General features: G+C 56.3%; 1 protein-coding gene across 2 annotated transcripts in view; it reads left to right on the top strand.

The window, feature by feature from the left end:
* The first annotated feature begins 839 nt into the window (after positions 1 to 839).
* The window catches only part of TTBK1 (tau tubulin kinase 1), a 37,485-nt gene continuing 25,371 nt past the window's right edge, over positions 840 to 12,953 (top strand). For both annotated transcript variants that reach the window (XR_007462725.1, XM_049653712.1), the window contains exons 1-11: positions 840 to 1,025; positions 5,628 to 5,775; positions 6,014 to 6,087; positions 6,256 to 6,396; positions 7,611 to 7,715; positions 8,137 to 8,202; positions 8,620 to 8,712; positions 8,798 to 8,923; positions 10,524 to 10,678; positions 11,602 to 11,833; positions 12,086 to 12,264. Coding sequence is in view for 1 of the 2 variants with exons in the window: in XM_049653712.1 (XP_049509669.1) it covers positions 918 to 1,025; positions 5,628 to 5,775; positions 6,014 to 6,087; positions 6,256 to 6,396; positions 7,611 to 7,715; positions 8,137 to 8,202; positions 8,620 to 8,712; positions 8,798 to 8,923; positions 10,524 to 10,678; positions 11,602 to 11,833; positions 12,086 to 12,264 (1,427 nt within the window). In the remaining variant the exon portion in view is untranslated. The remainder of the gene's footprint in view (positions 1,026 to 5,627; positions 5,776 to 6,013; positions 6,088 to 6,255; positions 6,397 to 7,610; positions 7,716 to 8,136; positions 8,203 to 8,619; positions 8,713 to 8,797; positions 8,924 to 10,523; positions 10,679 to 11,601; positions 11,834 to 12,085; positions 12,265 to 12,953) is intronic.

The raw sequence follows: 12,953 nt of genomic DNA on the forward strand, positions 1-12,953 counted from the left end.
CCCCCCCCCCCACTTCCCCAATTCAGCCTGTCTCTCTCCCTTGGAGTAGCTGCAGGGCTGCAGTCCCTCTAAAATCCATGTCATGAGTTCATCACCTTATGTTCACCACACAGCTCACATCCTTGCTTTGGAACCATTAGCTGTCAGTGGGTTGGACTCTCCCCTGAGAAAGGTGTCTTTCTCACAGCTGCATCCTCTTCACTAGCATTAGCATCATCCTCAAGGGGCTTTCGTGTATCTTATTTTCTTGATTATCCCATGCCATGGTTGATTAGCAGGTCTCCATCACTCTGGTGTGTGTCTCCCATGGGTCACCCCTTGGTCAGCAGTTCTCCCCTTTCAGACGCACAGCTCCATGGGCATTTGGTGGCACAGGGAAAGTGTGGGTGCCGGGGTCTCAGATCAAGTCACTCAGACTGGTCCTTCTCAGCCTAGGTGTCCCCTATACAAGCATGGGTCCTAGACTAGTATGCACCCCATCCCCCCATGCCCGCCCCCCACCCTCGGGGTCAGCAACTTTCCTCCACATTAGTTAGCATATCTTTCTTTGGGAAACGCTTTCCCCATAGCCTGTTCACATGGCATTTTCCTCTCCTTTTTTCAACATGTGTGTTCTGCTGCTGTTTTTCACACCTCCAGTTTGTAGTTTGTATCTCCCTTCCTGTGGATAGTATTTCTGTCTTCTCCTCTGACCTCCACCTGGGTGTTTACACAATGCTTCCCCCAGTAACCCCTAGAGCATCTGCCCACTGGGCCGAGGAAAGATGCCGGCCAGGAGAATGGAGCTGCCCTCCTCCATATCTGCTGCAAGGTGGTCCTGGTCCGTAGCCTGCCCCACTCACAGTCCCTCCCCACTCCCCCAGGTAGATGGCCCCCCCAGGGCAGGCCCTGCGGACACCCCTCCCTCCGGCTGGCGGATGCAGTGCCTAGCGGCCGCTCTTAAGGACGAAACCAACATGAGTGGGGGAGGGGAGCAGGCCGACATACTGCCGGCCAACTACGTGGTCAAGGATCGCTGGAAGGTGGTGAGTGAGTGACCCGACGGGGCCAAGGGAGGGGTAGGGAGAGGATGGGAGGAGAGGACCTGGAGACGTGTTAAAACAGTTGCCCCCAACTCTTCTACCCTAAGAGGGAGGTGCCCCTGAGCTCATTTGCATACTGCTTGCAGTCACTATTTTGGCGTACGCTGGTGGACAATCGCTTTCTCCCAGAGCCCTCTCTCACCCCCTTCCCCGCTAGGTCACGTTGCTCCGGCCCAGCCTGGAACAACTCTTGGCTGGACGTCGGAGCAGGAGCTGCAGAGCTTAGTGGGGGAGGCGGGCGGGGTGGGGGAGGGGGCTCTTTCGTTGCCGGACCTTGGAGAAGGGCAGTGAGTGAGCATGTGTCCCTCAGCTTCCGCAGAGGACAGAGAGGCCTGGCTTCAGGGAAAGAGGCCCTGCGGGCTGCTCCCACCGCAGCCGCACTCCATCTTCTCCTTCCACCCTCCTCCCCTCACTGGTTCCTGCGGCAGGTGCAACACGCCGAGACTCCATCTCCCAGCGTGCCTTGCTCCTCCAGCCCAGGACTTCAGGCTGTTCGGCCTGCTGGGAGTTGTAGTCCGAGCCTCCTCCGGGTTTGGGCCTGGATGGGAGGGGGACATGTGAGGGGCTTGGGGAAAAGCAGTGTCTGGGGAGCGGGACCTACTGTAAATCAATCCCTGTCCCACCCACCCCCCTCTTTCTTTCCGTCGCTTGAGATTGCTCTGGGGTCCTCTTATTGTGGGGGCAGGATGGTGTAGGGTGGATTGCGGGGCGATGGTGTGTGATCTTGTGGGTCTGCGTGGCAGAGTGGGGAGCCTGGAGGAAGGGAGGGAGAACAGACAGGCCTACACTGAGCCTCTATGTGGGGGTGTGTGGGAGTGGAAGGAGGAGGCTCAGCTCACCTGAGCTGTCAGGCTGAGAGGAGACTGGGGCCTGGGTGCTGGCCGGTTTCCATGGCAACAACCACGCTTCGGGCAGATCCCCTAGAGTCCCAGGGATAGGAGCAAAGGTGGCAGCGTTGTCATTGTCTCAGAAGTCTCTGGGACTGGGGAGGGCCAGGAGAGCTGAGGGAAGGCCTGCCTAGGTCCCAGAGGAGGACTTCCTGAGAGGGAGAGTGACAGGACCGAAATTGGGGGAGGAGGAGCCAGGGCAGTAATCAAGGGAATGAGGGTCTGGCCAACTGAGGAGTATTTCTCCAACAACCCTTCGGTCCCCTAACATGAGAGCCTAGTTTCTGACAGATTGGAGGCAGAAGGACATTTGCACTGAAGAGGTGAGAAAAAGATGGTGTTCACACCATACTGAGTTTGGATTAGAACTTTGTTGTACTTTTTGAGGGAGGGGATGGGAGATGAGTGGGGAGAGAAATGGCAAGAGGGAGTTGGGGGGGAGGGGCAAGCCCACAATCTTTGCCAGGCTGACCTCTCCAGGTCAGCTGCCAGGCTGACTCCCGAAGAACTAGGGAGGGTGGGGTGCCAGATGGCTCCCCTCAGCCGTCTCCTTGTGAGGGGTGGGACATGGGCATGAGGTAGAGCTCAGGAACCAAGAACAAGCTCCCTGAAGAGAAAAATGAGCTGGCTAGGGGAAATTGAGGGTCAGTGGCACTAGGTGGAGTATTTGCAAATAATAACGGTTCACTCTTCTTGAGGGGTGCTTCTCAGAATCAGAATAGCAAATAATAATACTAATAAATGATAAAAGCAGCATTTGTTTTGAGCCCCCACTGTCGCCAGACACGGTGCATTATCTCAACAAACGATGGAGTAGATATTGTTATTACCCCCTTTTCACAGGCGTGGAAACAGGGGTAGGGATTAGCTAACCTGCCAAGTTCTTAAGACTGGGTGGAACCAGGTCTGTCTGACTGCTGGGTCAGCAGCCACTAAGCCATACTGCTTCGCAGGAATTAGCCCACCCAAGAATCAGGAGCACGGAGATGAAGGAGTCTTTCAGACCCGTTCTAGAACAACTCTTTCATTTTACAGAGGAGGAAAAGTGGAGGCACAGAATTTAAGAAACTCACTCCAGGTGACCCAGAGCTAGGCCAAGAAACCAGATTTCCTTTTTCCTAAGTAAATGTTGGTCCTACTGTGTCGTATTGGCCCTCCAGTTTAGAGAGTTCCTTTGACAGGGGAGGGGATCATGAAAACAACTAGGAGAGGAGGAATAGGGTCTGGCAAAGGGAGATTAAGAAAATATTTCTGTTAGCAGGCTTGGGCAGGGCTACATTATGACTTTCATGGGCCCTGGGCCCTTCTGCCTTCATGGACCCCTTTCTCTATAATAAAGTAGTAAAAATCATATTTTATGACTGCACTGGTATACAGAGGAATGAATTAATATTATATGATACAATTTTTTGACCTTCTGATTTGAAATATTGAAATGTTTTTATGGCTTCCTGTAAGTATTATGGGCCACTGTGCCTGCTGTGCCCGACGGTTAAGTGGGCCCAGACTGTAGGGCCTGGGGAGGAGGGGTGTTAGGTGAATGGGTGGGTGCAGATACCCAGCTTGCCTCCCTGGGAGGTTCTGTAATGGGCCGGGGGGCAAGGAAGGGACCAAGGGAGGAGAAGAAATAGCCTCTTTGGAAATGAAGACGGTAGAGAAATACTATTGGCCACCCTTGGAAATTGGGGAGCAGGTACCAGAAATGTCTTGGCTGCCCCGAGCCCTCCTTACCACCTCCAGTGAGGATTTTGGAGTCTGGCAGATCTGGGCTTGAATCCCAGCACTCACACTTTTAATCCCTGTGCTGTCAACAGTTTCCTATGATATCGCGGTTAAGAGCGTGGGTTCTGCATCAGATTGCCTGGGTTCAAATGAGACCTGGCTTTGCTACTTACTAGCAGTGTGACCTGGGGCAGAGTACTTAACTCTCTGTGCCTTAGTTTTCCTTCTGTGCAAAATGGTGACTCTTATGACCTTCCCCACGTGTTGTCAGGAACCCCAGGGGATGAGCTGAGATGATCTCTGTGGGTCGGGAGCACAAAGCCTGAGATGTGATTATTGTTCCCTCCCCTCCCCGTCTTCCATGTTCACGTACAGCAAACCATAAAGGATTCTAGAAGATACTATCATCTCCCCTGATTTTAAAGTTCCCCAGGGGAAGACATGACGCTGCTTTCCTTGAGTCTGTATCTGTCCCCTCCTTATTCTGAAATTCTTCGATGAGTCTGACTTTCATCTCAAGTAGAGAGAGATTCTGGTTTCAGACTGTTCTTCCCCCTTTCCCTTTTCCTGCGTCCTTTCTGAGCACGAGAGCCTTCAAGATGCAGCCAGACTTCCACTTCTTTTCTGAATCTTCCCTTCTTCCTTCTCTCTCTTCCTAGAGTTGTTTCAACTGTAACCTGCTGGGAACTCCCAGTCCTTGGCTCAGCCCTGCGCCCATCCCCCACTCCGTCCCCTTGCTTCAGCCACCATTAAACATTTAATGGGGTCTGAGTGCTGAATAAATGCTAAGGGGAGGGCTTGGAGATGCTAGAGGCTCAGAGTCCGTTTACAGGCTGGCTGGTCAGAGCAGCCTCCGCCCAATCACTAGCAAGCCCAGCTGTGCTGGTGAGTTAACAAGCCAACCGGAGGCAACTGAGGGTTCTGGAAGGTGCTCAGCGAGGGCGGGCCACCCATGAGGTGAGCTGTACATCTTTTTTAAACCAAACAGGTCCCGACTTAGAAGTCTGCACCTTCTCCTTGTCCTTAATCATTGCCAGTAGCACACTCCAGGGACCCCGGGGTCTCTGACTTGAAGTGATTTTAATCCCTTCCCATAGCTCAGCTATGCTCATCCACCCTTGCGAACTCTTCCTCCAACACAATTCTCCCCTCTGCCTTTTTCTCACTGCCTGCCCAGGGATGCTGGAGGAGGAGGGCCTAGAGGGTCAGGTCTGTACTGCCCCGTCCCCTGGGGGGATAGACAGACTCTCCAAACCTCCATTCCCACCATGGTCCCACAGTGCCCCCTACCCCCAGGGGAGGCTCACCCTGATTTGAGGCATTTGACCAGGGGTCTAGGGAGTGCTGTGAGCTTCAGCAGCAGGATGGGCATTGAATACCCTTTGCTGAGTCCTCTCCCCCAAATACTTCTCCCCCGCATTACTCTCTCCCTCTAATGACACCTGTCAGGACATTGCCAACCCCAGGAAGGGCCAGCTTCCCTGGAGGATCCACCCTGAAGCTGGGAGGTTCTGGAAATTAGTTTTCCTTCTGGATGGTGGTTGTTCAATCTAGTTTGGGGGATGGGGAGAGTGTAATATTTCTTGTCCTTCCAGAAAAAGAAAAAGATTTATGGTGGCCCATGATGTCTTCAGAATCCTACACAGGCTCATCTCCATATCTACATGGGGTCAGAGGTCACATACCCTCTCCCACCTCCCAGCCTGACACCTAGCCCTGTGTGTGCACGCACATGCATGCATGGGCTGAGCTGTCTCTGGCACTAGGAGGGGAAGTGGGGACACAGGTGGGTGGGGTAAGGAAGGCAGACATAGGGTCCCCCCCTTCAAAACTAGCCCTACCCCCACCAACGAAGGGTATGACCCAGCAGTGTGTGGGATGAGGAGCTGCTCAGCCTGATCCCTGGGTTTCCTATCCCCCTCTTCCATCTCTGTAGCTGAAAAAGATCGGGGGCGGGGGCTTTGGTGAGATCTACGAGGCCATGGACCTGCTGACCAGGGAGAATGTGGCCCTCAAGGTGGAGTCAGCCCAGCAGCCCAAGCAGGTCCTCAAGATGGAGGTGGCTGTGCTCAAAAAGCTGCAAGGTGCGGGCCCTGGGCAGGAGGATGGGAGGGAGGAGGTGGAGCCAGGGGCTAAGGGAGAGCTGATGGGGATGGTGAGATGGAACCAGAGTCTAAGGGCGGTGATGGGGAGAGGGGCATGGGGAGGTGGTGGCGGAAGTGGTCATGGGACCAGGAATCAAGAGGGCACCAGAGACACCTCGGGATCGGAAGTGAGGAAGAAGGAGTGGGAGTTGGGAGACCCCTGTCTGTGCCCCCACAGGGAAAAGCCACGTGTGCAGGTTCATTGGCTGTGGCCGGAATGAGAAATTTAATTATGTGGTGATGCAGCTCCAGGTGAGTCCCTGTGGGACCCTCCCTCCACTTACCCCCCAAAGCTTGGGTTGTGACCCCTGGGGTGAGGAGTGGGCACAAGCCTTTGGGGACGAGGCTGGGCAGAGTGTCACAGTGGTGCCGGTTGGCATGACAGCTGAGCCTGGACCTCCCCCCTCCCCCCACCCTCAGGGCCGGAATCTGGCCGACCTGCGCCGCAGCCAGCCGCGAGGCACCTTCACGCTGAGCACCACGCTGCGGCTGGGCAAGCAGATCCTGGAGTCCATTGAGGCCATCCACTCGGTGGGCTTCCTGCACCGTGACATCAAGCCGGTGAGGGCTGCCCCACCTGCCCCCTCTTCCAAAGCACACCCCCCCCCAACCCTCTCCCTCTGTGGGTCCCATGGTTTCTCCTCCAGAACAGTGGTTTGGGCAGGAACAGCCTCTCCTACCTGTCCTTTCCTCCTGCTTTCCACCCCAAGCCCCTTCTCCTCACCTGCCAGGAGAACACACCCCTGCCTGCCCCTTGCCCATGTCTCTCCTCTGTTCTTGTCTTCTCCCTTACCCATGCCCTGATTAGTCCTTGAACCTCAAAAGGTGCAGGGGTTGGGGAAGTACAGAGGAATTGATCAAAAGGGGTGGAGGGATGGGGCTCCCAGGTGGCTCCCTCGGTTTAGTGTCCCACTTCGGCTCGGGTCATGATCTCACGGTCCGTGGGTTCAAGCCCTGCGTTGGGCTCTGTGCTGACAGCTCAGAGTCTGGAGCCTGCTTCTGATTCTCTGTCTCCCTCTCTCTTTGCCCCTCCCTTGCTCATGCTCTGTCTCTCCCTGTCTCTCAAGAATGAATAAACATTAAAATTTTTTTCTTTTTAAAAAAGGAATGGAGGGGCTGGGCTTGGTAAGAAATTCCAAGTAGCTGATTTTGTGGCATCTTGGATCCCGGTGTTGTAAAAACCTCCAATTTAATAAGGGGTGAAAACTGAGGCCCAGAAAGATTGGTTGAATGACCCAAGGTCAGACAGCAAGAACAATGCAGGTCTCCTGTTGCCTTACAGCAGGACAGTGACCCTAAGCCACACTGCTCTGCTGGGGAGTTCTAAGGATTGGAACCCCCAACTGGGTTGTCATTTTGCTTTGTGATCTTGGAGAAGCCCCCTAAGCTCTTTGGCATTCAGTATCCTCATCTGTAAAATGAGGGTGCTCCCACCTGCCCCTCAGATGGGATGCCGTGGCCTATGGCGCATGTTGATGTTTTCTCTTTATGTTTATTTTTGAGAGAGACAGAGAGAGCACGGGGGAGGGGGAGGGGAGGCAGAGAGAGAGAAGGGGACAGAGGATCTGATGCGGGCTCTGTGCTGACAGCAGAGAGCCCAAAGAAGGACTTGAACTCTGTGAACTGTGAGATCATGACCTGAGCTTAAGTCAGACGCTTAACCCACTGAGCTACCCAGGCTCCCCAAAGCTTACTCTTAAACACGTTTCTTGGCACCCCTTGAGGTGGGCCAAGTGGGGTTGAAGCCCCACGGTCACAGCCACTGTCTTTCCCAGTCAAACTTTGCCATGGGCAGGCTGCCCTCCACCTACAGAAAGTGCTACATGTTGGACTTCGGGCTGGCCCGGCAGTACACCAACACCACGGGGGATGTTCGGCCCGTGAGTATCGCTGTTCGTGGGTATCCCTGGCCCCCTCACCCGGCCCCTGACCTTCACTAATTTTTCCTGCAGCTGCCTAAGCAAGCCCGGCCCGTGTTCAATATGAGTGTCACCCAGCTCAGTCTACGCTTGGCCCGTCTCCTGGCTCCCTGGGCTCTTGGTGGATGCCACATCCACACCTTGTGATCTGGCTGCCTACCTTGGTCAGAGATGGATACAGGGGCAGGGAGCAAGGTCAGGAGGCAGGTGTAGGACTGGGGTTGGTGTGTCAGGCTTGCCCCTGACCAGGCCAGCATGGGGGTTGGTGGAGAGGGAAAGCAGTCAGGGTTAAAGTAGGCAGTTAGGCTCAGTTAGCAGGGCTGAGATGTGGCCCAAATCAGGGGCAGCGGGTGAGTGTCCTGCTGTGTTCTCCCTTCTACAGCCTCGGAATGTGGCCGGGTTTCGAGGGACTGTTCGTTATGCCTCAGTCAATGCCCACAAGAACCGGGTGAGTGGCAGAGCTGTGGGCCTGAGGATGCGGGGGCAGCAGGGCCCAGGTCAGGGGCAGAGGAAGGGGAAGAGGGTCGGGTGGGCAGCTGTTGAGGTGGGGAGAGAAGTATGGGGCAGGGGCCGGAAGCTGCCACGCCAGAGGCCATGAGTGGAACAAGATTTTGCGGCCATTTCTCCATGACTTTACCTTCTTCCTTGTTTATTGGGATTCCCTCCTCTCTGCTCCCACCATCAATCTGTGTGGATACAAGTTTTGAGACTCATACTTGATGTGTGTTGGAGGGTCAGGGATAGAGCCAAGGTTTGGCTGTCAGGCCTCCCTGAAGGGTCCCCTCCTTGTGAAGGATCAGCCCACACTCCCAGGAAGGACTTGAAAGGTGTGGGTGACCCCCCTGTCGCCACCCCCCCCCCCCAGGAGATGGGCCGCCACGATGACCTGTGGTCCCTTTTCTACATGCTGGTGGAGTTTGCAGTGGGGCAGCTGCCCTGGAGAAAGATCAAGGACAAGGTGAGCCCTGTGCAGGTGGGGCTGAGGAGGTGGAGGGGGCGTGGGGTCGCTGGGGCTCCATTACCCTGTGCCCTGTTGCCTCCAGGAGCAGGTAGGGATGATCAAGGAGAAGTATGAGCACCGGATGCTGCTGAAGCACATGCCCTCCGAGTTCCACCTCTTTCTGGACCACATTGCCAGCCTCGACTACTTCACGAAGCCCGATTACCAGGTGGGAGCCTGCCACCTGGTCCCTGCACCCCCAGACATCTCTCTGGGGGTGACCATCCCCAGCAGCACCCATACTGCTGAGGCCCCACTCCCCTGTTGGCTTAGCCTCGTGTATCTCCCCCCCTGGTCTTCCAACTGCATGAAACTGTTTTGTGCTCCTGCGAACAGTCTTCATGGCTAATATTTCTTAACAGCTTACTCTGTTCTCAGTGCCTTTCATGCATTAACTCATTTAAGCTTCAAAACGAGCCTTCGGTGATAATGCGTGTTCCTTATGTTACTATTCTAACACTTAACGGTTAATGAAGTCAAGTGCTTTCGAGTACTTTTCACCGAAACTCTGCATTGTCCCCATTTCATAGATGAGGAAACGAAAGCCCGATAGCAAGGCCGCGAGCAGGGCTGGGCTCAGGCACCTCTTCTGACTCCAAGTCCAGTGCTTTTTCCAAGGTGCCACCACCACACCCCTAGGGGACCCACTGACCCCGACAGGAGAATGAGGATACATCAGCAGTGTTCTGCCCAGGACCCACTATGTGCCAGGCACAAGTCTGCACACCACAGGGAGCATAGCATCGGGCACACAGTGAGCCCTCAGTGAAGTGGGTCCTGCCAGCAGAGAGAACCTGCCCTATATTCTGGAGAGAGTTAAGTCAGAAGTGGAATGGTCCGGGGTGCCTGGATGGCTCAGTCGGTTAAGCATTCAACTTTGGCTCAGGTCATGATTTCACAGTTCATGGGTTCGAGCCCCGCATCAGGCTCTGTGCTGACATCTCAGAGCCTGGAGCCTGCTTCGGATTCTGTGTCTCCATCTTTCTGTCTCTCCCCTGCTTGCACTCTGTCTGTCTCTCCCTCTCTCTCTCAAGAATAAATAAACATTAAAACAATTTTTTTAAAGAAAGTGGAATGGTCTGGGGGCCTCTGGTGTTCTACAGGTGCCCACCGCCTCCAGAGCCTAGAGCCTAGAGGTTGTGGACAGAGATGCCTCACTTGGGCAATAGAAGGCCCTGCCCCCCTCCCCTCGCCCAATCCTCAGCCTCCTGGGGTTCCCCAGGCCAGACAGCTGCGAGTGAGCGAGCACACGGTGTGCGGCCCGTGCTGGCTGCTGAGGAATGTCGAGCTGCAGATCAGGAAATGTGTGGGTGGGGGAATCAGGGAAGGCTTGCTGAGCAGAGAGGATTGGTGGTAAAGGCGGTGTGGGCGGAGGAAGCAACCTGTGCAGAGGCATGACCCCAGGTGGTGGTTTTGGGAAATGACTGGTGCTTCCAGGCTGCGGAGGCTTCCCCCCCTCCCCCGCACTCTCCACCCCAGATGGTGGAAATGGCAGAGCAGGCTGGGGATGGTGAGCAGGGGACAGATCTCAGAGGGCTTGTGTCCAGCCAGCGGGGCTCAAACCAAGATAGTAATTTGCGTACTGATTTGCATATCATGTGCATGTTTTCATTTAAAATCAATGTGCCCTTCTCCTTCCAGTGCCCCTTCTCGGCCTATCCCTGTCCTGGAAGGCCCCTCTCTTCCCTCTGCAATCCCGGCAACTGTCCTTTCCTCCTGGCTAGCCCCAGGGTCACCTCTCTGTCCTCCCGCCACCCCCACCCCTGCAGTTGATCATGTCGGTGTTTGAGAACAGCATGAAGGAACGGGGCATCGCTGAGAATGAGGCCTTTGACTGGGAGAAGGCGGGCACCGATGCCCTCCTGTCCACAAGCACCTCCACTCCACCCCAGCAGAACACGCGGCAGACGGCAGCCATGTTCGGGTGAGTCTTGGGAGGGATGACGGCCCAGTGGGGGGCCAGGTGACCTCTGCCTAGTGCTGTCACCCAAAAAGCCAGCCCTCTCCTCCTCTTCTCACCTGGACACATCTGGCTGTCTTTCCCATCCAAGGTGCTCAACAGTGGGGTTCTCAGACCCCAGGCGGTCCTGCCCCATCTCCACCTTCAATCTGGGGACAGGGTGCACATCCTCATTTGGAGTTTTTGACTTTACGGGGGAGTGGGGAGCCCTGAGTGAAAATACCTGAGCCCCACCGTCTGTTTCTGTTGCTCACATGCATCCATTTAGTGAACATGTCTCGAGCCCCAGCACTGGGGCCTGTGGGGGCTCAGAGAAGAAAGTTGCAGCCCCCGCCCTCAGAGTGCTCTTGGTTGGGTCTGGGATATTTGTAACGGATGGGTCAGCGATTCCAGAACCCTGTGACAAGCACAAAGACAGAGGCACCTGGGGAGGGGCCAGAGTGAGGAGGGACACCCCACCCTGCCGCGGGGGGCAGCCAGGGAGAGACAAGGGTAGGGGCTCCAGGAGAGAGACCCGTACTGTAAAGATACCGCTCAAGGAGTTCCAAAGTGACTCCTCTTTACACCCATTCCTGGTCTAAATGAGGTCAGCCAGTGAACTGCGATGGAAATCTGGCTGGGCCTGGAAAGCAATGGGCCTCTTAAATTAACAGGATGAGGTGGTGCCGTGCCCGTCCCGGGCAGTCACATCTCCTTGCAGCCCTTTGCCGGACTAAGGACAGTCTAGTTGCAGGCTTTGTGAGCCAGGGATGGGGATGGGCCTAGGGAACCCCTGCCAAGGCCTCTACTGTGCCTACTCCCATGGGTGGCAGTGATCTCCAGGGCCTGTGCTGGGAGGAGAGAGAACCCCTGCCAGCCTTGCCCATGGCCCCTCCTGGCCTCTCCAGGGTGGTCAACGTGACGCCAGTGCCCGGGGACCTGCTCCGGGAGAACACCGAGGACGTGCTGCAGGGCGAGCACCTGAGTGACCAGGAGAACGCACCCCCAATCTTGCCTGGGCGGCCCCCTGAGGGGCTGGGTCCCAGCCCCCACCTTGCCCCCCACCCCGGGGGTCCTGAGGCTGAAGTCTGGGAGGAGACGGATGTCAACCGGAACAAACTCCGGATCAACATCGGCAAAGTAACTGCAGCCAGAGAGAAGGACGTGGGTGGCCTTCCCCCGCTCCCACCCTGGTTCCCAACCCATGGCCCCCCTCCCGCTCCTCCTGTGTGCCCTCTCCCCAGCCATGTGCCCACCTGCCCTGTCTCGGTGGCCTTGCCCCATGTCAGGATCACCAGCGTCGACCTCCCTCAATCTCCTTCACCCTGGGAAAACCACTTGACCCGCAGCCGCCCTGTCAGCCCCAGTTCATGGCACTCCCCTCTCCTGCAGACCCCTTGTGTGGTGGAAGAGGAGCAGAGCCGAGGTGTGGGGGTGCCCAGCTCCCCGGTGCGTGCCCCTCCAGACTCACCGACAACCCCAGTCCGTTCTCTTCGCTACCGGAGGGTCAACAGCCCTGAGTCTGAGAGGCTTTCCACAGCGGATGGGCGGGTGGAACTGCATGAGAGGAGGTAGGTCTGGGGCTAGGGGGACGGCCAAGGGCCTTCTGGCCCCCTCAGCCTTCACGTGGCTGGTCTGTAGGAAAGATTAGATGCAAGGTTGGGGGGCCCCAGAAGTGTTGAGAGGGTTATACTAGGGCCTGGGGTCAGACTCGGTTGGTTGGAGGGGGGCAGATACAGAGGCCCCAGCTCATGCCACAAAGGGATGTAGGGTGGAGGCATGCCATACGAGTGGGAAGCTGGGTCCCTTGGCCCCGGAGGAGGCCAGGGGGTGAGGTGGTATGTGGGTGTGCTTCCAGAGCCTCTCCCTAGAGACTAATTACAGGTGCCTCAGAGCAGCTGACTAGGCTCCCTTCAGCTGTGGGGGAGGGCCCTGGGAGGAGAGCCCAGGGAGTGCTCAACTCCAAGAGTGGTGGATCAGGTTTTGGGGGTCAGGGCTCAGGGATCTGAATGTCACAGGGGGGACCTGGTTGGTGGGAGGAGAGTTTAGAGCCAAAACGATCCTTCAGGATGGAGGAGGGGGGGTGCGAATGTAAGGGTGGTCCATGGCCATCAGGGACCAGAGTCAGAAGCCTGGATGAGCTGTCCAGTGGGTGGGACAGCTCAGGTGGGAGAGGCCTGTGAGAGATGTCCCCACCCTCGCTTGGCTCTGGGCGGGGCTTGACCTCACAGCAGGGCTGAGGTCTTCTCCGCACCAGGAA

The sequence above is a fragment of the Panthera uncia genome, assembly GCF_023721935.1.
Source record: "Panthera uncia isolate 11264 chromosome B2 unlocalized genomic scaffold, Puncia_PCG_1.0 HiC_scaffold_24, whole genome shotgun sequence".
Taxonomy (NCBI): Eukaryota; Metazoa; Chordata; class Mammalia; order Carnivora; family Felidae; genus Panthera; species Panthera uncia.